General features: G+C 32.9%; 3 protein-coding genes across 5 annotated transcripts; 2 read left to right on the top strand and 1 right to left on the bottom strand.

The window, feature by feature from the left end:
* On the bottom strand, positions 760-8,387 carry LOC109348373 (putative white-brown complex homolog protein 30). Its single transcript, XM_019588777.1, has 14 exons — positions 7,919-8,387; positions 7,489-7,562; positions 7,011-7,283; positions 6,086-6,149; positions 5,768-5,914; positions 5,602-5,636; positions 5,178-5,251; positions 4,108-4,985; positions 3,466-3,762; positions 2,686-3,171; positions 2,289-2,437; positions 1,578-1,867; positions 1,157-1,290; positions 760-916 (listed from the first exon to the last, which is right to left on the bottom strand). Exons 1-14 carry the CDS (start codon positions 8,161-8,163, stop codon positions 760-762), a joined length of 3,303 nt encoding a protein of 1,100 aa, XP_019444322.1. The 5' UTR covers positions 8,164-8,387.
* LOC109348372 (probable serine/threonine-protein kinase PBL19) lies at positions 10,561-14,497 on the top strand. Its single transcript, XM_019588776.1, has 5 exons — positions 10,561-10,689; positions 11,437-11,822; positions 12,510-12,770; positions 12,984-13,106; positions 13,590-14,497. Exons 2-5 carry the CDS (start codon positions 11,451-11,453, stop codon positions 14,100-14,102), a joined length of 1,269 nt encoding a protein of 422 aa, XP_019444321.1. The 5' UTR covers positions 10,561-10,689; positions 11,437-11,450; the 3' UTR covers positions 14,103-14,497.
* Positions 18,391-24,475, top strand: LOC109348371. Of its 3 annotated transcripts, none has more exons than XM_019588773.1 (11): positions 18,391-18,516; positions 19,834-20,259; positions 20,358-20,509; positions 21,262-21,335; positions 21,650-21,704; positions 22,172-22,246; positions 22,359-22,432; positions 22,526-22,574; positions 23,086-23,170; positions 23,708-23,764; positions 24,340-24,475. In XM_019588773.1, exons 2-11 carry the CDS (start codon positions 19,914-19,916, stop codon positions 24,408-24,410), a joined length of 1,038 nt encoding a protein of 345 aa, XP_019444318.1. In that variant the 5' UTR covers positions 18,391-18,516; positions 19,834-19,913; the 3' UTR covers positions 24,411-24,475. The 3 variants fall into 3 exon arrangements, with proteins under 3 accessions (XP_019444318.1, XP_019444317.1, XP_019444320.1); XM_019588772.1 differs by having other exon boundaries at positions 20,352-20,509; XM_019588775.1 differs by lacking the exon at positions 22,172-22,246 and having other exon boundaries at positions 20,352-20,509.

Raw genomic sequence — 25,772 nt, 5'->3', positions numbered from 1 at the left:
TATATATATATATATATATTACACTCTTTCTTGAATCCATGTCCTAGAAGTCCTATTTGCACAAAATGTCCCTGCTGTTTCTGTTTTGCCATATTCTATGATTTCTCAAATGATATAATAGTAATTATTTTGCAGAGACAACAAAATATAATAGTATTTCAAAATATGCAGTATGATGCATATACCATATTCATTTGGAAAAATATTGTACCTATAAAGACTATAACCTTTGCATAATCTGTTGCAAAATAGTATCTGATATTTACATTAAAAAGAATATTTGTGAACCGGATCTTTTATCCCTAAATGTTTCTGTCCCTATGTCTCAACCCAATCAAATACCATTAAATAACATAAATCAATTATTTTTTTGATTTTTTGATTTTTCTTTTTAAGTATGTGTCAACTTTTAATCAGCTTGAAAAATGGGACAGATGATTTCTCTTCATATAAACTTGGAACAAGAATTACATGTCCCCAAAAATTTATCTCTCTATGTCCCAAGTCAATCACATTACAACAAGTAATCAAAAAATTTTGTTTTCTATTTTTATGTTTTTTTTCCTTAAATTGTTAGGAATTTTTTATAAAAATCGTACATAATGAGACACCAAATCTTGAAACAAGTAATCTCCATTCATAAACTTGACTATGTGGAATGGTGGATTGAATCCTGCATGATATATATAACACCTATTGTACTTGGTTTAATACAATTTTTCTTTACCGAGAAAAAAGGGCAGTATAAAGAAATGTAAATTATTTCTTTTGAGATATGACTAGACAAAAGAATGCGACAATTCGAGCAAGTATACCATATAAAATCAGGATAATGAGACAAATAGGCCAATCACTAACATCATAACCGGTACTCATCAATGAACCACAACGAGTTATGAGCCATACACCAGTGTACCTGACAAAAACATCACTTTAATAACCAATTTCTTAACATGAGAAATGCATAGTGATTTAACTCGTAGGATCGGTAGATCTTACGAGTTTTTAAGAGCTAGCGAGTCTTGTGCCCACTCTAAATGCAATCTCACAACTGGCGGCGAGATCGCCGAGGAAGATTGTATGATCGTAAAATACATATGCATGCATGCATGATTACTTCAGTACTCCATCAAAAGAAAGGGGAATAGAACAAAACCTTTCAGCATTTGCAATGATAAATGCCTCCAAAGCCCATTTTGGATAGCACAATTTTACTAGGATCTTCATAAATGGAGTATCTCTATTCTGACTTGCAATGAGAGTCATAACAACAGGAACAAGCACTGACCACTACAAGTGAAAGATAAAGCAAACAAAATAAGGTGCAAGTTATTATCAGCAACACCATATAAGAAAATGAAGATAACATCACTTTTCCTATAACTTGTGCTAGAGATTGTGATTGGTGAAAAACTCAAATTTAAATTATAATCTGCTTTGTAGTGTTATCACAAGTTAATAGATCTTAGATCAATCACAATCTTTGGCACTGATAGAGTCACAAATTGCACTATAAGTGGTGTTAGAACAAGTTTCACTACAATCTTTGGCACTGAGTTCATTGATATGATCCATACCAGTTGTGCAGGACCAGGCTCAAAATAAATGGCTAATGCATAAGCCATGCCAGTCACACAGTACACTAGACAAAGCAAAACTGCGTAGTTACTGCCGAAGCTTGATCTCGGATTGCTAAAAAAGTAGAACATGGACAGATAAACCAAAGGTTTGACAATTGTATTGAAAAGATCAATTGTATCTTTGGCTAGAAAATGAGCCAGACTGCTTATTCCGGCCGCACTTTCTCTCCAGTAATGTAATTTATCCAAAGAAAATGATCTCAGAGCCGCAATCTTGCAAAGTAGGGCTGCAATTGTGCAATATGAATCAGTAGAAAGTCAAATGGAAGAGCTTGTAAGAGAGTTCATTTGGGTTTATAAGAACAATTTATCAAAAAAAGCTTACAAATATAACTTTTGAGCTTTCTATTAGCTCTGTTTAGATTAATTCAATAAGCTTACCAGAAAAGCTTAAGAAACTAAGTTCTTTTTAGCTTATTTCAAGAAGTTATTGAATAATAGCTTAACTAAGCTCTTTAGACAAATGATTCCTTTATGATATATACAACCTTCTTTCGACTTTTAGTAATTGTTAGAACATAATTTGTGTATCACGCGAACCATACACTAATCTGAATTTATAGGTTCAAGTAAGAAAGAAAAGATATATTTCATTTCTATAAACAGCACACAATGAGAATAAAGTTAAATAGTGGCTTTGAAACTTACAAACAGCAATGATAGTATATGTATAGCCAAGGGACCCAAATGTTTCATCATTCACTTTGGTAAGAGTTCCTAAGATAGCACCAGCAACTAATAAAAGAAGATAGTCCACTGCTATTAGTTTTGCTTCTCTCAGTTGCTGCTTGCCAATCCTGAAAGCAGAACTTGATTAATAACTAATCGACCCGATAGACGTCGTAAATTGTAGTTAAAAAAGGATAAAAAAGTTCCTTAAAAAAAACATTTTTGAGCTTGCAACAATGTATTGCTCAAGTCCAACTTTCAATTTGTTTCTTATCAGAAGATAGAGATGCTAATCTTGATTATAAGAATATAGAAAATAAGGTGTATTGGTTAATTGGCATCATGGCCAATTTTATGTACTCGTAAGATTTCGTACCGTCCAACGAAGTATCTATATTGTCTGCTAACACCGGGAGTTATTCGGTTAGATAAGTCCTTTGTTCTTAAGAAGATTGCTTCTATGTGATCTCTTTGGATCTGAACATTACTCTTCATATCAGCCCAAAATTCTTTAGCAAAGGATTGATCAACAGGTTCATCATTAGCCTTTGTTGCTTCAGGTACTTGTGAACCAGATGAAGACGCGGCAATTTGATCCGCAAAATGAAGCATGTCATGTGGTACTGGATATCCATTATGAAGCATCCATCTGACAGGAAGTTGTTCATGAGTTACACCTGAACTTGGTTTCACTAAACCTTCAAGAATGTCAATAAAATGGTCCGGTGGATTCACACGATCCGGTACGGGGATTCCAATGCCTGCAAAATATTCTTCTACCTTTTTAACTGGACCATGATATGCAGTAAGGCCACCTTTCGCTAGGAATACTATATCATCAAACATTCTGAACAAAGTATAGCTGCATCACAAACAAAATAGAGAAAATACATGTAAGAGATGATAGTATACTGAGAATGTAAAGAAGCTCAAGTGCGAATGAATGGATGAAACATGATGTTTTATTCTAGTGTCTTTAGTTTCTTCGCCCCTTCTTGTGGAGCCAAATCTTCTGCTTTTCAGTCTTTTTATCTTGTTCTGACATGCCTATCAAATGCTTTCGTATACTCATGTAAGTGTTGACACTGAATTTCGATGTCGAACAAACATTTTCCAAAATAAAATTCCTAGAGTGAGAGAGAAACAAAAGTATTACCTTGGTTGATGAAGTACCATGCAAATATTAACCCCTTCGAGAGCTTCGCGTCTAAGTGCTTTAAGCAGTAAACTAGAAGATGCACTATCCAAACCAGTTGTAGGCTCATCTAAGATTAATAAGGAAGGTTCCATCACCATTTCAAGTCCTACATTTACTCTTTTTCTTTGCCCTCCAGATATACCTCTCTTCTCTACTGTTCCAACTAGAGAGTCCCTTATGTTCTGAAGACCCAAAGACTCAATCACTCTTTCAACTATTAGAACCTTGTCTGGTTTCGGCATGTCATCTGGTAGTCTTGAGTATCAAGAAACAGCCATTTGAATGAAGTAAACAATTAGATAGGGGTGGAAACTTCGAAGACAAAACTTAGGTGTTAATCTCTATGTACTTGCGAAACTATTTTCGATTTAAGAAAAAAGCATGTGTATGATTTCATGGATAAAAAACATAACATGTGTTAGTTGTTGCACATATTATGTTCATACAGAAAAACAATATTACCAGCATCCAAAGAACAACATCTAAGTTCTGTTGAAACTAAAAATAGTATGCAAAAAGCCGAAGACAAATACAGCATTCAATATAAAAAGATGCGAAAAATAAGTTGTGTAAGGCGTAAGGTTAAGGTAAATCAGATACCTGCATCTTGCACTGAACCTTAGATTTTCCTCCACTGTCAAGTTCCCATGCACAATATCATCTTGAGGCACAAAACCAGTAATCTTCTTATATGAGTGAATGGATTCTTGTTTTCCATTAACTAGAATTTGTCCTGTCATAGTACACCCTCTTGCTTTTCCTGCAATAGCTGAAAGAAATGTTGTCTTTCCAGCCCCTGAGGGTCCCATCACAGCCGAAACTCTACCCGGCATGATTTTACCATTCACACACCTCAGTATACATTTGTTTTTCCCTTTCAAAGTCAGAGTTAGATCTTTGCAAGCTATCTCAATCACAGGCCTTGTCCTAACCTCGCCTTCAGTAGCCATCGAAATCACTCCTGAGAATGTCAAGTTCTTATTGTTCTCTTGCTGAGCTTTTTCCTTTTCAATCTGACCATAAGCATACCTTAGGATTTGGCTATGTGTATGTAACTGTTTTCCCTTCGGCATATTCTTTTTAACATTCTTATCTCCAATCTGAAGATCGAATCCTTCTTGGCTATTTGGATCATTCTCGAGTGAGTTCATCATTTTACTAAGGTTGCTAGGTTCTTTTTTGTTGCCTTTTGAACCCGAAGGCTCGGATGAGCTTGCAGCATCCGGAGGCGTTAGACCAAAACCCTTTGTCGGTTCTCCTTGCTTAGTTGATTTTCTACGTGAAAAGGTTCGTGATAATGAATCCAATGTTTTCTTCTTAGCAACACCTTTTGCTATTTTCCACCTTTCACGAGCTTGCGCAGTTTCTCTTGCATGTCTCGCTGCAGCTTCTCTGGATTTAGCTTGCCTTCTTTCTCTAGTAGCTAGAACTTGATCAGAACAGTTATAAATGAAGATCAGGAGAGTACTCAAAGCAATCTGCATTAGGGAAATAAAACCAAATGTGAGAGAAGGAATGCTTAGCAAAGATTATACGAACAACGTTTGCGTGTATGCGGTGTTGTTATTCAATATAAACATGTAATAACAACTGTTATAGATATCATTGACGCAGAAATGAATAAAGGACTCGGAAATGAGCTTCATCGAATACTAGAATGGAATGCTTACAATAAAGAGAGCACCATAAGCATGCATATTTTGAGTTGATGTGTTTGGATTACAGGTACTCAACCTGGAGCATGCTGCATAGATGAACAATACAAAGTCAGGTTTCGATTTAATGTGCATTCTCGTGAACCGAAGTTAAATCCAGTTGCTAATAGATTATTTTCTGAATCTTGCTAGTCCTATCATGCCAGTTCTGCTGTCATGTATAAGCATATATGGACAAAGTTTAGATATCACTTATTTTTGGTATCAAATATCATGTCCTTTATCGGTTTTTCTTTCAAACAGAGACAAGGGTCGTACCTAAGACAACTATACCAAGTCCAGAAAAACCATTAATATAGACTTAAATGTTACAAATCCATGAAACACAGTTTAAGGACACACATGATGGCGTAAATTTAACCGTAGACACGAGACTTACGATTCGGATGAGTTGAGCCCGTCCTGCAGTAATATCTGAAATTGGAGAGCATCAAATCAGTGAGTATTAATCTCAGATGTTAGTACTATAGGACATTATCTTATGCAACAAAATGAATTTAGACAATTTAGGTAATGGCAAAAGTAGGCCTAGGATAAGTCAGTACCCACTACTACAAGGAACTTTTCGTATGGCGGTCGGGCAGTATGATCCCGGAGAACAGAAGATATCACTGCTGTTCATAATACCAGACCAAACATCAGCACTACCACAAGTATGATTTGTTTCTCCTGGAGGTATCTGGTAATTATATCTGCAAATTTGTATGCATCAAAGAGTTATATCACCATGACTTCAATGGCTCAAATTTGTTCTTATTAATGACTATATTACATGACTAAGCATAAACAATAACTTAGATAAATTAAATAACTAACCATATACAACACTTTAGAAAAAAAATAAGTTCGATGTTGGAACTTACGGATCGCATACTCCGGTTGTTTTGTTCAGTTTTGCAAGTGGACAATAAGAGCCAAGTGGGCAAGCTTCATATAGAGGAAAATCAGAAAAGTTAAAAGATATGAATATGATCCTAGAGCAATTAACTTCAACTCACAAAAGACAAAGATTTAACTGAAACAAGTGTATGCTTCCACAGAATATATGAATTAGCATTGTCACTATAAAAAGCAAAAGTGAAGAAAAGAATATTGCATCAGTGTATGCAGTTATAGACTAAACCATAGCCTCAAGTTGACTAAGGAAAAAAATTAGTCTCATATCAAATCAGTAATAGAAACAGAAGGTTTGATTATGTATTTGTGTATTCTGATACAATGCAAATTGTTTGGTGTACATATTTATGATTGGAAGCAAAAATGTCAATTTCTTAGTCTTATGTATAAATATAGAACTCTTTTTAAATTGTGAAGAAAAGTGTGATCAATTTAATAGAACATACAAAATATGAAAAAGATCCTCATTTGGAAAGACTAGTACAAGAGATTCTTAAATTTAAGGAGGCAGATTTAGTACAAGTCTCGGTACTTGAAAGTCACACCGGACCTCGACTAATTCAAGTCGATCTTGGAAGACCTATTTAAGGAGGCAAAGCTCTTCAGTGCCTTTTTTCATCCACGGGACTCTAACCCAAGATCTTGCTTAAGGGAGAACCAAGTTTCTTGCCACTTGGACCAAAGCCAAGAAATTTGGTTCTTATAGAACGCGTGCACATGAAGCATCGCATTAACAATGGCGTTAAAGTGACAGAAGAGGTGACCTACAAAGCTGATATAGAACACATATTTCTCATGCTTCAAGAGCACTTAAGAGTTTCCTCAAACTATAGTTAAAATCTCAATAATCAACATAATTTCATCCTCACTCAAAAGGCATAGAACACTTACTTATCATGCAAGTTAACCCTTGAGGGCAGAAAAATCCATCACAGCAAGGTTGACAGTCCTTAATTCTAATAGGAATTTCCTTTGTATCCTTTTTGAGATCAACATTCTGGCTAACACTACAACTCCAACCAGGTTCACAACCAGAAACCCATGAAGTCAAATTGCAATTCTTGTTTGGTTTTACATAACTTGATGTCGAGGCCCCTTGTTCGAACAAACTTCGGAAGTAGTACCTTATTTCAGCCGAAGTACATATTCTATCTCTGAAATCTCCTGTCATTTAAATCAATAGGTTCGAGTCAAATAGCAATGACTCGAAGCAGTTTACACTATTTCGGAAATCCAAGGACTCAATCGTATGGATATGTAAAATACACGATGTAGTGTAGTGGAATGGATGAATGAGTTTTCTTCAAATAAAGAAGAGAAAACAGACAAGAAAAGAACAGAGAAATGTTCAGTATATGCCATAAAGTACCTTTTTGCTTAACACAATTATCCACAAATTCCAACTTTCCCCTAAAATTAAAGGCTTCCTCCCAATCTTGCTTCCTGAAAGATAGGAAACTGAGAAATGTGACCAAGTAACTCTAATATTATAGAATACATTTTTCATCTTCAACTTTTGTCCATGTGCAAAGTTCGTCCCTCGACTTTTTCCATCAATTATGATTCACAAACCTTTTCGGTTATGCAAAGTCCGTCTTTTATCAAGTTTTCGTCCAAAAACTAATGATCAGTCATGTCATGTTGCTTTTTGTTAGTCTTTAGACAAAAATTTGCCAGAGAGACTAACTTTGCATAACCAAAAACACCTCGAAAATAAGTTTCGGGGACTAACTTCGCCGAGCTAGAAATGCATTTAAGGCCATAGAATCATGCAACAAGATTATGTAAAGATGACATACGCATCCTTTATGCAGAAGCCTAATTCTGCCTTGATATCCCTTGTTAATGTTACAGTGAGACCTTCAAGCTCCTTATATATTTCTTCAGAGTAAAATGAAGACACTGAAGAATCACCCTTATCAGCACATTGAACCCATGGTACAATACTTAACAAAACAAAAACATGTAACAATAATAATAAAACAAGAGAAACAAACGAGGTAGTAGCATTATTGTTCCTTAATATTCCATAATTTATTTCCATAATTTACGTGGTGAAGACCATGCATGCATGCATGCAATGTTGTGATGAATCTACACTCAATAGTGAAATGGTTAGTTTTATTATAACCATGGCATCATTGTTATAACATGCCACATATAATACAAACTTTTATCCTCTAGTGAGAAACAAGAAATGAAGGTAAGATTATTGAAGGATTGGAACTTTTTTTTGTTTGGTTTTTCCACTTTTGTTGAATAGTGTTTGATTGAAAGTGAAAGGGTTCGTGGTTCATGGATAGTGAAATTAATGGTATAGAGAAATGAGAGGCTATATTGAAGGATGTGCATTTTAAGAGGAAAATGTGGTTTTGTGCTATTATGGATGGCAATGAGTAAGGTACTAGAATTCTCTTCTTTAAACATGTATTTACAAAAAAATACTAGTACTTATTCCTACATCACTGATATATTTACGAGAGTATCGAACATATTTGTTGTCCCAAAAGTATTTATTACTTAAAAGTGTGTTGTTTCAATTATAACAAATGATGTATGAAATATTTTTTAGAATAGAAGATATGTTGTTGATATTTATATACAAATACTCACACCCATTAACTACAAATGCAACCTAACAAATCCATAAAACAGCAACTTAATGGCATATACATAGAATCATGATGCAGTAGTATGGGTGAGCAGGGCACGTTGGTTAAGTTTGTCCTTTACCCCCGACTTTAAATGTTGGTTGAGTTATTTTTTTGATCTCAAATTCGATTCTAGACTTGAAGCTAACCTGATTACAAATATCGACTGAGTTAATCTTTAACTCGAACCTAGACCCAATTTAATACAATACATATTTTTTTTAGATAAAGTCTTCTTAATATTAATTATTATTATACATATATAACTTGACATATCAAATGATATCTATGTAAATATTTTGGTAATTGGTGGAAAAAATTAGATAACCAATATATTTTAGGATAACATTACTATTTACACAATTTAAAGATGATGAGTGAGTGATAATATGATGGGTCGGATCATGTTATTTTTGTCGCTTACTCAATCTTAAATATTGTTCGAGCCTAATTTTTGAAGCTAAGTCCAACTATAAACTCGATCGAAACTTGACCATAATTGGACCAAACTAAATGAGCGGATCGCATGCAATAGTAAAGGTGTGAATAGAAGTACGCATCCTCACTCTATATTCGCACTTGGTTTCAAGCATTGATTGATGGCTTGAATAGACATGAGACATTTGAAGGAAGCAAGACTTTAGCATGCAGTTATAAGAAAGCAAAAGACTTCTTAATCATAATGCCCTTATTGTGAGTTATTTGGGCCTAAAATTCTATTAATTTTGTCGCTTACTTACCAATTATAACGTGTTTGAACATAGAGCTAGGACTTCGAAGATTGAAAACAAAAAATAATGATATTTGTTGGTAACAATATAATGGAGAACCTTGGTTTCAATGTAAAACAAATCACATATTGAGAATGAAATTTAAGACAAACCTACCTTGTAACTTTCACACATAAAAATGACGGGTCATAAGAATCACATATTTGTCATAAGAAGATTTTTAAAAATATATATTAAATCAACATGTATAGGAAACTCAAATTTTCCTAAAAAACTAAGGAAAAAATAATTAAAAGTGAAGTAGTTAAATCATGACAATTTATTATAAAAAACATTTAAAAATAATAAATAAACAACTATATCATAACTTTCATTTATGATATTTTTAGAAAATGCAATAGTTCAGTAAATCTTCATAAAGTTATATAAAATCTGAACTAAACACATGAATCATGATGGTGTTTGGTGTGTGACTATTTCTGAAACCAACAATGCAACATTGACTTCAATGAAACTGGTCCAATGACTATGCAACATTGAACACTTTATTTGGTAGCATTTAAGAGGATTTCAGATCCTCCACCTTCTTATCTCTTAACATGCCACAATATATAATCCTCACTCCTATATTTTATAAATAAATCTGATTAATTTTACATATATTAAGGAAATTATATAAAGAACATTAAAATTTTCTTAGCAATTTTTCATGTAGATTTAATATGTATATACTGACATTGTAAAAGTTTTTTACTCTCAGCAAATCATTCATCTTTGATTTATTAACGATCATTAACTCTCAAACAAAAATAATACAAATTAATAGTGGATGAACTGATAATATAAAAAACTTTACAGTGCATAGATTTTAAACTCTTCTCGTAATGAAGAGATTAGTTCTACAACTAAAGAATTTGTTAAATAAGAAAAAATATATATGAAAAATGTATATTTTGGTTTTCTAAAACATTAAAAAATATTTGAAAAATTAAAAATCAAAGTTTAAGTATATAATTAAGCTTTATTTCTTTGCTAATCTAAATTATAAGGTGTGACTAAGCTTAGACCCTGCATCTACCGTGTGGAACTTTTCTCTTGTTCCATTCTCATTATGAGTTAAACACTTTCTCTTATAAGTGATTTTTCTTCATTCATTCCAACAACTTCTCTATACACACCACACCCAAGGTGAGATTCAACCTCAAAATCTCTACTTTTTATTAAAAATATGTTCTTTTAATTGATCCATGCTGGCCCAAAAGACTATATCAAGTGATTAGTGTTTCTGAGGATATCTTCTTCAATTATACTTTTTGATGGCTAGTTGCAAGAGAAATGTTGTTTTTAATCTTTTTTCCCTAAATTAAACAATGTTTATGTTGCCAATTTTGTATTTTTTTTGTAGTTTAAATCCAACTTCCTAGATCATGATTATTTCTTTGAATGCTGTTGTAGGGGAAGAATGTTTTCATTGTTGATCTTTTGTTTTTCATTCATAAGGTTGTGAGAATACTCTTGGAAACCCAAAAAATATGTTGAAATTGGAGTTGTTAAAAGGGGGAACTAAGAAATTGTTTGATGATGATATTGTTATTTAATGCAAGTGAATTTTTTTTCTCTTTTGTAAATACCCTTTGTTTAGGATTAATAAAAGTGATTTTGAAAAAAAAGTGATTTTTATGAGAAGCTGAAAAATATAGCTTATAAAAAAGTTGAACTTTAGCCTTTTTAGCTGCTTTTTTTTTTGTAAAAGCCTAATCAAACAAATGTCCAAGTGTCATTAATGTTTTTTTACTTATCAAAATAATCACTTTTTGTGAAAAAAGCTTAACCAAGCAGGGTCTTAGTTTGAGAAGTCTTCAACATGTATGACTTTCATTTTAGATGCAAGTATTGTTTTGGATGCATTTCTCAAACTCCCTTCTGAAAATGCAGTCCAATCAGTTGCAATGAAGTGTTTTATATTCCAGTATGGAGAGAAGAAAGGTGAACCTAAAGGCTTTCAACCTATATCGGGTCGGTCAGACAATTCCACATATGTTGAGGCCGACGTTAGAGGATCTGGTCCTGAGTTGAATTCTCAGGAAGTCTCGGACAATGAATCCCTCAGGAGAAGTCCACCTAGTTTGTCACAAAGACCTAGCAACCTTAGAGTGTTTACTGTATCTGAACTGAAATCAGCCACGAAGAATTTCAGTCGATCTGTCATGATTGGAGAGGGTGGGTTCGGGTGTGTCTACCAAGCTTTGGTCAAAAGCTTAGAAGACCCATCACAAAAAATTGAAGTTGCAATTAAACAACTTAGTAAAAGAGGAATGCAGGTAACAGTTTGCTTTGTGTTTTTTTTTTCCTTTGACAACTTATACAAAACTCCGTTGCTTCTATGCACATAAGCGTATTTTTTTGCTTGGTTGTGTGCATTGTGTTTTAATCTTTTAATATCATAATGCATTATAATTTGTAAACTGTTATGAAACTGGAATAATGCTACGCAACTTGGGGGAAAGCCAAAATTTTGACCTAATTCATCTAGGCTCAAGGGTGCTTATCAGATGGAATTAAGTCGTAGGGACCACTAATTCATTGAAGAGTCAACAAGCATATGAAATCATTGTCAAAAAACTTTGGCGAAAAAGTTATAGTTGTAAGCTTTTTTCGAAAATTAAATGCTTTGCATTGTTCCCTAAGTTGTGTTATGTAGAATAATGTAGGTTTGTCTTCCCATACTTGAAGTTTTTTTGTGTAAAACTTTTGATTGTTGCATTTTGTTAACCTTAGTTGAGGCTAAGTTTTTATGGTTGTCAAATTGCTCAGATTGTTACACAAAATAGGATTTGTGTAATTCATTTTTTCTTATAGATTAATTTTGTTATTGAGGGTGAGTCTCGGCACAACGGTAAGGTTGCTTGCTTTTTGACCTGGAGGTCATATGTTCAACTCCTGGAAACAACCTCTCGTACACTGAGCTACCTTTACATTAATTTTGTTACTGTACTTTTGTTTTTCAGGGGCATAGGGAATGGGTGACAGAAGTGAATGTTTTGGGCATTGTTGAGCATCACAATCTTGTGAAACTAGTGGGATACTGTGCTGAGGATGATGAAAGAGGAATCCAGCGGCTTCTGATCTATGAATACATGCCAAACAGAAGTGTAGAACACCATTTATCACACCGATCCGAAACTCCTCTCTCATGGGATCGGAGACTAAAAATAGCCCAAGATGCAGCTCGCGGGTTAACATACCTGCATGAGGAAATGGATTTTCAGGTATAGGTGTATACCGTATAGCATAACTTTCATATAGTCCTATTCGATTTAATTCAGCCTTGTCCGGAAACTTGTTTTATGCACGTCTAGATATTGTCGTTCCAAAAAGAAAAAGGAAAGGAAGCTCAGAAATTAAATTTGAATACATTGAATGTAATTGTACTCACCTGTGCAGTTTATTAATGCCATGCTAACTGTGTGCTCGATATTTAGATAATTTTCAGAGATTTCAAATCTTCAAATATCCTTCTGGATGAACAATGGAACGCGAAATTATCAGACTTCGGTTTAGCAAGATTGGGACCATCTGATGGACTAACTCACGTCTCAACAGCGGTATGGTTATGTTTATTATTCTATGATTTCATAAATAAATATTGTTAACATATTCATAGAAGGAAATTGCTTTTGGTCTTCTCAAGTGATTACTTACATTAGGAAGGTGGCAAGTTCAATATAAGTTAGCTGTCAGTAGATTTAATAGAGCCGAGTAAATGATCATGCGAGTAATGATACATATAGTAAAGGCATAACAGGGTGAGTTATGGCACAATAGTATGGTTGTGACTCAGTGATCAAGACGTCATGAGTTCAAATCCTGGAAATAGTCTCTCTGCTTGTGGGGTAAGGCTGTATTGTATACATCTAACTTCCCCATACCCCACTAGGTGGGGGCGTCGTGCACTGAGCTGCCCTTTTTATAGTAAATGCATACGAACTAAGCACCCGATCCAAGTTTCTCTTTTCATTCCGTCGCTGTTAATTCCAAAAAGCAGCCCAACCATTTATCAGTTTACCAACATATGGTTGTTTGGGCAGGTTGTAGGAACACTAGGATATGCAGCTCCTGAATATCTTCAAACCGGACGTCTCACATCAAAGAACGATGTATGGAGCTATGGTGTCTTCCTTTTTGAACTCATCACTGGCAGGCGCCCTTTAGATCGAAATCGGCCCAGGGGTGAACAGAAGCTGTTGGAATGGATAAAGCCATACCTAGCTGATGCAAAGAAATTTGAACTCATATTGGATCCAAGACTTGACACGAAACAAGTTGTAAAGTCAGCCCAGAGACTTGCTGCAATAGCTAACTGGTGTCTGGTTAAACACCCTAAGAGTCGGCCGAAGATGAGTGAGATATTGGAAATGGTGAATGGACTAGTAGAATCTTCATCTGGTGCAAGTCCACAGTTACCCTTGAAGAGTTTGGCAAAATTGGAAGCTTCACAAGACACTCAAATAAAGAACAAGAAAAGGACCATGGATCAGAAGCCCGGGGAAAGTAATTGGTTTGTTCGGATATGGAGACCAAAACTTTTAAGATCCGCATAGTTGGAATCGATCTCGAGCATATTTGCCTCGACCCCGTGTCATGGATTATGATTGTTCAATTTTGATTTAAATATTCAATAACTAATAACGAAAGATAACATTTCTCGATTAGTCAGAACCTATAGCACAGGGTTGCGACACACTGAGACAACATGTGATCTTGTAAAAACCTGCCATCATATGCTTCTATCATGTCAAGCTTTTTGAGGAAACTTTCAAGGATACATCTGTTTGTTCCAGTTCTCAGAGAAACCATAGTGCTGAAGGTTAATCACTGAAGTGAAATGAGTGTAAAATAGTTCAATATATGATCATAAATTAATCTGTATTTGTATCTTATAGTTTACTCCTTTCAGTTAGAGTTCCCTAGAAGTTTTGCAGAGTGATCAAATGCCCACAAATGCAAGGATGAATTGATTTTATTTTGATTTATATCATTGTTAATATTATAAAGTTATGTATGTATTCTCATATTATCAAATTTCTTGCATTGATTTATTTAGAGAACTATACTTTTACTTACATGTTTTATGTGAGTCACACTTTTGTTAATATGAGCGAAACTTGTTGGGAGAGACAGTCACATATCTCGAAAAGAATTAGTTCCTTAGCCAAAAGGCTGAGGGGATACCAAAAAAATTATATATTTTTAAGATCATCGTCACTAGCATCACCACATATGTTGTCATCACTACCGTACTCACTTCCATCATTACTATCATCAAACAACTTTTAACATGAAAGTAAAAATTTTAAAACAATCAAAATTATCAAACATGTTGAATCTTTTACTTTTCCATTATCCTTTTAAATACCTTCCAAATAAGAAAAAATAGTTCAAATATAACCTAATAACATTATTTTCATCAATGAAAGAGGAAAGAAAATCTATTCAGGGATAAATCATAGTTGTGGATTTAAAACATGGGTTTTGTGTTATGACACTTTAATGATTTTTAGAAATGAACAAAAAAACCATATATGCATGTTAATCTCTTGAGATTATAAGAAAATATAATTCCAACAACTTTTCATTATATGTGAACAAATTCATCCTTAGTACTTGCTTAAAACAAATTCATGAACATTTTATGCCAAACATGACAGCTAAGTAAACAAATGCATTCCTAAATAAGCTTTCAAACAAAATAATTTATATCTTACCAGAACAATCATGTTCATAAAAAATAAGTAAGTTAGGTGATGAAGCACTAGAAGTTTTGTGCACATTTAGTTATATACTTGAAAATGAATATATATTTTTGGTACTATCAAGGGTATTCTCTTGGCTCCTTCCAACAACTGTCATTTACAGGAATTGAATTTTATATCTTTTGATTATTCTAAGAATTCACGTGGGCCAAATTGCAATCCCAATACCATATTTTTTCATTAAAAAAAAGAGTAAATATTTATTTTAGTCCCTCATATTTTTCGATCATACCAGTTTAGTCCTTTAAAAAAAGAAAAGACCTAAAATAGTCCCAAAAAATTTCAAATGTGAGTCAAATTAGTCATTTTTAGTATGTTTTATAACACTTGGTAGAGACTAATTTGACTCCAAAAAGGACTAATTTGACCGACATTTAAAAATTTTAATGACCATTTTAGATCTTTTTTCTTAAGGACTAAACTAGTAATGTCAAAAAATATGAGTGACTAAAATGAATATTTAGTCTTAAAAAAATTTAAACCTGAAACTTACTTAATTGAAACCAACTAACTCCTATGACAAATTCTAGATTATTATGACATTTTCTTCTGTCTTAGGCATATGCCAAAGTCATTACATATTTGATTCTTTCTTGCTTGTAGCTTTTTTGTTAAGGTGCGTCTTACAAGGGTAACCCCTTCAATTATATTAAACATCAATTTGACATTAAAAATACAACCATATAATGCATGCATACACGTTTTACTTTTAGTGTTATTATAAGGATTGAAATTAGAAGGAGAGGAGTATAATTATATTTTACCTATTGGGATAGGATAAGATATTATATTACAATCACATTATATCTTCACTAGTATCTCTAAAATGGAATACTAAATAATAGAAACATTTGTTATGTTGATTGATTTAATTAGTTATTAGAGGAGATAAAAAATGTATGTCATGTATGATAAGATATCGTTTTTTATATATCAAAATTAAATAAGAGATGATTGTTGAATATTCATCATTGATACGTCAGATATTCTAGATTATACACTAAGCAACATAGTGTGAAAATGTTATTCTATTTATTTCATAATTAAATCAACATCTATATATGTGAAAACATGGGACTACACAAAATCAAAGCCATTTATTATTATTCTGATATGATTAATAACATAATTTTTTTTGTTTCCATAAGTATCCTGTCTGAGCTGTGAATATCTATAAATATGTGGGGCTAATTTTTTCAGCGGATATTTTTTTATCCACAAGACTCGAATCCAAGACCTTGCTTAAGAAGAATCAAACATGTACTACTTGAACCAACGTCAATTGGTCAATAAAGTTTGAGTGTAACATTGTAATATTAACCTATAATCAATTAATTATTAATCTTTCATTTATACTATACTAGTCAATAATTATTAAATATAAGAAAAAAAATGTATACATTAATTATATAAAAGTTTTACATATTATCAGTCTATTATTTATATTTATTTTCAATCGACTTTTTAATAAAACATAATATAAATGAATAATAAATAATATATTGGTTATGTATGAATCTTATCTTAATAGTATATAAATATTATATAGATGGTGAATGAGATGACAACTTAACATTTTTCAATGAGAATGATTTTGATATTTGGTATTTGCTGCTTGCCCTGGCAATAAATATAGAATCTCTTACAATAGTAAACAAAATCCGCATAAAAAGGAAAAAGATAAATTGAAGTCTAATATTCTAAATAGAACTCTGATTGAGACCTTCTTTAGATAAGGATTACGATTGAGAGAAAAAGTTATTAAATATATACACATGTTTTTTATTTAATTATTATTAAATATATACACATGTTTTTTTCAATCCAAAAATAAAACTTTGTATTCAGAAGTTATCAATGATTACATTAGTATAATACCTATTTGAGGTGAAAGTGAAATTTTTTTATACTACCAAGAGTATCTCTCACTTTTTATTAAATCTCTTATGTGGTTTATGATTATCCTTCTTAATAAATATGCTATCCGAAATCGAACCATCAATATTAAGAATTCAATAATACCTTATATTACTAGACTAACTAAAAGTGGATTGGATATCTGTTTTTTTGTAAACAATTCTAATTGAGTTGTAACACTACATAGTTAGTATAAAATGAAGTTTTCTCAAGTTGGTTACGATTTTACTAATACTTAAATCTTAATATCATTATTACCTTAAAAAATTAGTTAGTAAATAATCTATAAGCATTTTTATAACCATGTAATCATGAGAACTACTAAAATATTGACAAGTATTATATCAATAATATTTCTTATTTATTTGGGTAAGGAATCAATTCTTTTTAAATTGTGATTATCACTAAATCCAACCCTCAAGCTTGTTGGTATATTGATAATATCATAAAACCAACTCAATTAATCATGAAAAAGTAACATAGATAGCTTACAATACTTGATTTCAGCTCTTTCAATGGAAGCTTCTTTCAGCCACATCAAGAGTCAAAATAAATACAAAAACGAAAAGCCGATATAAATATTGTTTTAAATGCAAGAAAAATTATATATTTTTTAAAAGAAACCCAATTTGAAAACAACCACTCACCAATCAGAAACATTGGCTCCTTGCCTTCACTCAGTACTCAATCTCATCCCACACAAACTCCTCTAAATCATAAGAATAACAACAACAACAAAATGGTTCGATTTTTAAAAACGACACTTATTAGGAGAGATAATCACATCAAAAAAATAAGTTTCTTATTTGATGATATTACACCTAATAGACTTCATCGAGACAAATAATTTCAAATCTATGTACGAACAATTTATAATGTTATTACATCATTCACTGTTAATTTATATTACTTTTGTTTAGAAAGTCAATAATAATTAACAAATCAATAATGTATAATTTAATTCATTGATAGTGTAGAAAACACTTATACTATCAGTATATATCAATTAAACCCCCAGCTTAAGAATACTAAGGTTGTATTGTGTCGTGTTGGAACTTCATACGACGTGGCACTGTATATAAGGCGCGTGAATTGAAGTGCATTATCTTTTATTCCCAAATTTCTATTTTTTCTTACTAACATAAATATTCATTCAATTCACTGCATCATTTCATTCATTCATTCATCATTTTTTTTGCATTCTCTACCTTCTTCACTGTTAACAAAACAATCATTTCTCACCATTACCCTTTTTTCTCAATTAAGTGTTCATGTTCAATCCAAGGTGGGAGAGTTCTAAAGTTTTTATCTTTTCTTTCTTTTGCCTTAATTAATTTGGTTTTGCTCTTCATTTTTGTCCCTTTCTTTTCTGCATGCTATTGGATCATTCATTGTTTTGTGTTTGAAGTTGGAAACTTTTGTTGTGGATCATATGTGGGGTGTGTTTGTTTTTTTGTATTGGTGTGAGTGGTCATCTCCAAGGGATTATTTGTTTGATCTCAAAAAATGATGAAATGAATTAGATGCTTAATTGATGGTTTCTAAATTTCTTTGTTAACTTTTTTGTATCTCTGGAGAAAAAAGGATATTAAAGTGGATGATATGATATTGCTATATTGGTTAGTGTTGAAATGAATAATCATTTAGGTAGGTGTTAGAATTGGACATAACAAAGAGCATAGGAGATCAATTCTATGTTTGGCCTATTTTATTTTGCATTATGTTATCCCTGTTTAGCCGACCTCACTTAGTGCGATTAAGGTTCGGTTGGTGTTGTTGTATCATGTTATTTATGTGCCGAACGCTTACTAAACCATGGAAGTTGTTGGCTAACACATGAGAAGTTGTACATTAGCATGCTGTTTAGGTAGTTTCCTAGCATGGTTATATGTGACTAAGGGATTAGATGGAATTGGACTGTGGAAAATGATTTCACTTGGGGGGTTTTATAGGAGGGAAAGAGTGGCAGTGCTGTGGGCTGCATAATATACTCAATTAGTGCCTGTTTGTTTTTTTGTTTAGTCTTCTCGATACTTGTTGCCGAGAGAAAGGAGGATATGAAACGCCTATAATAGAAACAGGCTATTGGCTATTAGCTTAATTTTGTTCACCCACGTGTCCGAATGGTAGTCTCTTCTGTTAATCATGATATAGCATTTAGATTGGATTTGTGAATGTCAATGGATATTCCCAACGAGTCAAAATTTAGTGTGGATTAACATGTTATGTTTCAATTTTGAATCATAAAAACGCCGGAAAGCGAAGAAGTCCATGATATCAAGTATCAAATATAGGACATTCCAATGACTATATGATATTTTTTTCGTGTAAAAATTGTTATGAGCTGTTTTGGTAGAGTCCAATAAGTTATACCAGGGACAAGTTGCCATTTTCTTGTAAAAGCTATATATCCTCTCTCCTAGGATTTACATCCGAAGATTTGTATCTACACCTCCGACTTAGGTCTGTAATGGTGCACTTTGAAATACTATACACGGTCTTACAACTGCAATCTATGTTATGATTTCTTACTGATTAATTGCATGTTGTTGCTTTAGTTACATTTGATGCTCCAATCTCTTATTACCGCTTACTTTTATAGGTGTATTCTTGCTGTTGTGGAATCATTTCAATATTGACCGAAGAAGTCTTCAGATTCCTTGTCAAGTTTAGTGCTTAGAGATGGGTTTATATGAGCATTCAGATGTTCTTCAGTGGGGTCTTAATATTCTTAATGGTGATCCTGGTTACAATACTGGATACTACAGCGATGTAATTCAAGATGATACTAGCGACATCTATAATGGACACTATTTCCAAAACAATTATGAAATTGATTGTAACCATGTAGAGAATGATGAGATTATTGCTCGTACTCTTCAAGAAGAGTTTTCGCAGCTAGAGATTGATGAATGTTCAAGGTATGTACAAGAAGGTGAAGGACAATCACAAGCTCCCGAGACTGAGACTGAGACCGAGCCTGCATATGATTGGCATAACTCCGCGATGGTGAACTATTGTCCAGGAGGTATCATAAGAGGAATAAACAGATTTTTTTTGCTTATATTTGGGATTTATATTTTTACTCGATGTTGGTTAACTCAATCTAATATTTTGCACACACAGGTCATGATTATGAACAAGAAGGAATTGATGATGTAGAACCTTCTAGTTCATGTTCTAGTCCCTGTGAAACAGGGGAATCTTCATTGGAGCTAACTGACAATTATCCACTTGACGAAGTAGGGAGTAGATTGAGTGAGATGATACTAATCCCTGTACGTTTACCCTCATCTGCTTCTGTAGATTCCTTTTCGGATCAGATATTGAAGTGCTAAATAGATGTACTTAGCAACTTTTAATTGTCACTTAGGTACCAAGTAGCTTATTCACCATGCCATATTTCCCCCAACTTCCAGCGATTGTTTTCTTCCTCGGCTACATTTCATCACATTAAATTAATTGATGTTTAGATCAAGTCATATATATTTTTTCTAATTGCAAGTTATGGGTTGGCAAAACATTTGCTCCTATAGTTCGTCAATTTTCCGTGCACAATAATGAATGAAACTGAGGGCGAACCTCAATGCAACAGTAAGGTTATTTGCCTTGTCATCTAGTGGTCATGGGTTCAAATCTTGGAAACAGTTTCTTCCCTTGCGAAGGTAAGGTTGCGTACATCTATCCTCCTCATACCCTACAAGGTGGTAGCGGCCACCCTTTTAGTAATGAATGAAACTACTTATGCTTTAAACCATCCACCCTGATACACTGTGGTCATTTTTTGGGGCAGTAGAACAAATCAGATACTGAAATTCTTTAGTTTTCTAACATCATGCTTTCTCCAAGAACTCGGTATTATGATTGTTATTTAATTTTTCTTTGATGAATTTTGTCGCATTATTTTCAACCTACAGCCTTTTGTACTGGACTATGAGTTTATCGAATAAAGTTCATTTCTTTTGATCAGTTGTATTACTTGTGTATTGGACTATGTTGCTTAAATTGGTCTTTTCCTCCTGTTGTGTAGCATGTTCCGAAAATCAATGGAGAAATTCCTTCAATTGATGAAGCAACATCAGATCATCAAAGACTTCTGGACAGGTATTAGTAATAAACAATGTTATTTCTTTCAGAAACTTCTGCTATGATATTTACGGCGACTAAATAATCGCCATTTCCTTTGTTTTTCTGTTATCATTCACTGTTTTTTGTTTCTTTGCACCATTTAAACTTCAGCTATTGTCACAGATTGGGTTCTTGTTGATTATTTAATCGTTCATTAGTTTGTAATTAAGTTAGCCTGCTTGTAAGAATCATTTATTCTATAGATTTTTTTTTCCTTTTCGGATACATTTTACATATTTTATTAGACAAAAAATCAACATGCAAATTAAGCTGTGTGAACATTTTAACAGATTGCAGGTATACGACTTTGTGGAGCACCGGGTACAAGGTGATGGTAATTGTCAGGTTTGTTGCTTCTAATATTCACTCCTTCTTAGTCTTAGATTGTAACTTTTGAGAAATATAAATTATTGTTGTGCGGTTATGGAAAGCGTCATAATCATAATTTTTTCGAGGTCGGGTAGTTTTCCACATTCTGAATTCATTTTCAAGGTTTCCTGGTCTTCGTAGTCCACCATTGTTTCCTAGTTTTTCTCCTCCACATAACTTTCTTAAATTAAGGCTTTCACATGTTGTTCTTAATCTCCATTTTCTATTTCTACCCTTTTAATTCAGAAGCATAAAGCCTCGTATATATTAAGCATCGACATAAACTTATGCCCTCTACATTGAGTGAACTATAAGTCATTGCTTAGTTAACCTGTTTGGAAAACTTTCCTGATCACATAATAATAATTATAGTTTTCAGGAGTAGCTTAGTATATGTAGAGTAAATTTCATATAACACTTCTTGTATGTTTATTTCTCCCCAGTTCCGTGCACTATCCGATCAATTGTATAACGCACCTGATCACCACAAATTTGTGAGACGACAAGTGGTGAATCAGGTTTGTTTTCTAGTGGACTATTTTTTTATACTTGCTTGATTTATAGTATATGCTCTTCTTTTGTTCAATTATTCTCGGATTCGGAATATTTGAATGTTGTTTTAATTCACAGCTCAAATCTAATCCTGAAATTTATGGTGGATATGTTCCTATGGAATATGATGATTACTTGGGGAATATGTCTAAGTAATAATCTCTCTCTCCCTTTTATTTGTGTGTATGTATACTTCCGTTTTGGCTAACCAATTGTCGATTTACTTTCACGGTAAACGAAATTAGGAGCGGAGAATGGGGTGATCATGTCACTCTACAAGCAGCTGCTGATAAGGTATAAATTTTGCAACTTAATTACTCTTCCATACAACTTTTTTAGCACTTGTTTGATTATTCTACCATTTTCTGCTAGAAATGTTTGCCAAACATCCATAGAATTAATTAACTGATAATATGACCAATTAATTTCTCAAGCGGCAGCTTTAAACTTTCAAGTTTTGTCGTTTGCTTTGTACTTAACCGTTATGTGTGGACAATCAAAATGTTGTGTCTGCTTAACAATTTCAGAAGCTGTTGTATGTTATAGTACTTTAAATGTCGTACCCTTGATAATACAGGGATGTTAAAAAAATAAATCAAGAATATATAGTGTTGTAATCGAACTTTTTCGTGGCGTAGTTGTATGGTAAAGTTTGTTAACCCCTCCCATTCTTTAATTTTGAATCACATTTTCAACAGTTATAGCCGCTCTGTTTCTTGAGGCGATGTCATCTGCTTAGTTTAGAAATATTTGGAATTAGCTATGAAATATATACCTTCTACTTATATATTCCTTTTTCCGTCAGTATGGCGTGAGAATATTCGTGATGACTTCTTTCAAGGACACCTGTTGCATAGAGATTCTTCCGAATTTTGAGAAGCCGAAAGGAGGTTGGTTCTCCTTATGATTAGTCTGATGATATGATTTACCTTATCACTAACTCCTGACCTCTGCTTGGACTACTTTTTCTACTCTAACTTTTACATTTCCCCCTTTTTTTCTCTTATTCTCTTCAATGGTATTGTTTTTCATCCTATACTTCACATTGTTTCTTGAAATCTTTCTGAACTATGAACATTTTCTGTTAAACTATAAGCAATGATCCCTTCACAAGATGCAATAACAATTGCGGAAACTGTTCGAATAAATTTTCCATTTGCGTAATCATTAATGTTCGAATCCATGTGATTACTGTATAAATTCATTGTATGTGCATGTCATCATGTACTAATGCAAATAATCTTGTGTAGTTATTTATATTTATTACATTAAGCCTGTGATCCAAATATGTAGTTGATACACATTTATTCATTATATGCTCTCTCTTTACTCTTGACAAATACTTTGTATCATAAAACAATTGTAATTGTACTTAAATATTGTTCTACACTTATGACCAACTTGGCTAATATATCTATTTATTGCAGTGATTTTCCTCAGTTTTTGGGCAGAGGTACATTACAACTCTATCTACCCTCAAGGAGGTACTTCTACAATTTTTTGCATTTCCATAACAATCTTGCTAAAGGTTCCGTCTTTTAATCAGTAGCTTAATGGAAGCGATTCATTTATAAAATGACTATTTGTCGCTAAGGTTATGATTTCGAGTCGCAGGAGGCTTCCATTTACTGGGAATAAAATATTGCGGAGGTATTTAAGCTAGTGGGTGGCATGCTCAGTGTATTCATGGGCCGGGGAGGTCGCATGTTAGGACTGTGGTGTTACGAGTGGCACGCACACTCAGTATATTCACGGGCTAGGGAGGTTGCATGTCAGAATTGAGGTGTAACACCTCAGTTCTGACATATGACCCCCAAGGACCATGAATATACAGAGCGTGCCACTGGTACATGCGACCTCCTCGGTCCATGAATACACTGAGCGTGCCACCCACAAGCTTAAATGCCTCCTACAGTATTTTATTCCCCACAAAGGGGAGCCTCCCTCGACTCGAACCCGTGACTTCAGGGACAAATAGTCACTTTATAAATGAATCGCCACCATTAAGATACATTAGATTGAAATTTAACATCATTAATATATGAAGTTGTTGATTCAGATGTAGCTTCAAGTGACTCAAGAAAGAAAAAAAGGTGGTGGAGGAGGAACTCTGGAAATAAGAAGCATTAGAGTCTTTCTGACTTAGAGAGCATACCCATTTTCAACCTCTACAATTTTCCTTATTAAACTTATATATGGAGAAAGATTTTTGCACATAGAAATTCCACACCATTGTTACACTGGTTGAACAATGTGTCATAAATTGGTTAATGGACTAATAATATGGTTTCATAATGTTGGTACTTTACTAAATAAACATTAACATATTTTTAACATAGCATAACTAGTTTAACAATGGTGTGTAATTTTTCAATGTGCAAATTATGTATAACAGAACTTAGACAATTAATTTAGTTTTTGTTTATTATTATAGATTTGGGTTTGCTGACATAGTTGCATCCAAGTAGTTTTTTTGAATGCTTGGTGGAAAAAACAATTATTATATACATAAATATGAAATACATTACTATGAAATTTTCTATCATATTACTTTTATTTTTCATTTTTCAATGTAAGTTAATATGTGATTTAAGTGGCTACTAAATGATAAAATAATGGGTGACCAACAAGACTTTGGTCTTGTAGTATAAGGTTATATTAAATCTTCAGATATTACATTAGGTCGTAAGTTTAATTTTTGTGAGTGATAATTGAAAAAAATAACAACAAACCTCAAAATATATTAATTCATCCATGAATGAATAATTTTGATAATAATATTAAAAAGATAAAATGATGGGTGTGAAAAGAGGTGCAGAATATATGGTGCCCTACAAATAACGGTACTAGGTGATTTTCTTACATCTTGAACAATAACTAGGCCATACCCTATCAACCTTAAAGGGGAAATTTGAAAAATTCTAAAATAATGGCTTTGATAATAAAGTTTAATCAAGTGAGGTTTTTCTAAAGGATGACCCTTCATAAAAAATAAGTATCCTCACAACCCCAAAATAAAGTGATCTAACACATGCTTAGCACAAGATAGGACCCTTCATCTAAGGGGACATGTCCTCAAGATGTTAATATCATAACAAAACGGAAAGTGTAACTTGTGTGCATATGACTTTATTGTCAAATTCTTATTCAGATTATTTATATTAAACGGTCAACAATTATGACCCTATGAAAATATCATTTGTATCTCAGATATTAAATGAGACATCGTTTGAAACAATTGGTCGCATTTGTTGCGAAAACATTGAAAGGATCACATTGGCCCAAACTAAGCTATAACCATAAAACATTAACATTCTATGTATTTTTATATACTTTATGTTCTACCCAAAATAAATAGCAAAAGAAAAAAAAACATTTTATGTGTGTTTTTTCACGTGATAAAACCTTAAAAATAGATAGACAAATATAAATACATTACAAGGGATAACATTATCATGTGACAAAAATGAAGATTTTTTTGGCCAATTACGT

Source organism: Lupinus angustifolius, chromosome LG05 (genome assembly GCF_001865875.1).
Source record: "Lupinus angustifolius cultivar Tanjil chromosome LG05, LupAngTanjil_v1.0, whole genome shotgun sequence".
Taxonomy (NCBI): Eukaryota; Viridiplantae; Streptophyta; class Magnoliopsida; order Fabales; family Fabaceae; genus Lupinus; species Lupinus angustifolius.
The sequence above is the reverse complement of the archived record's forward strand: the minus strand, read 5'-3'. Positions and strand labels throughout refer to the sequence as shown.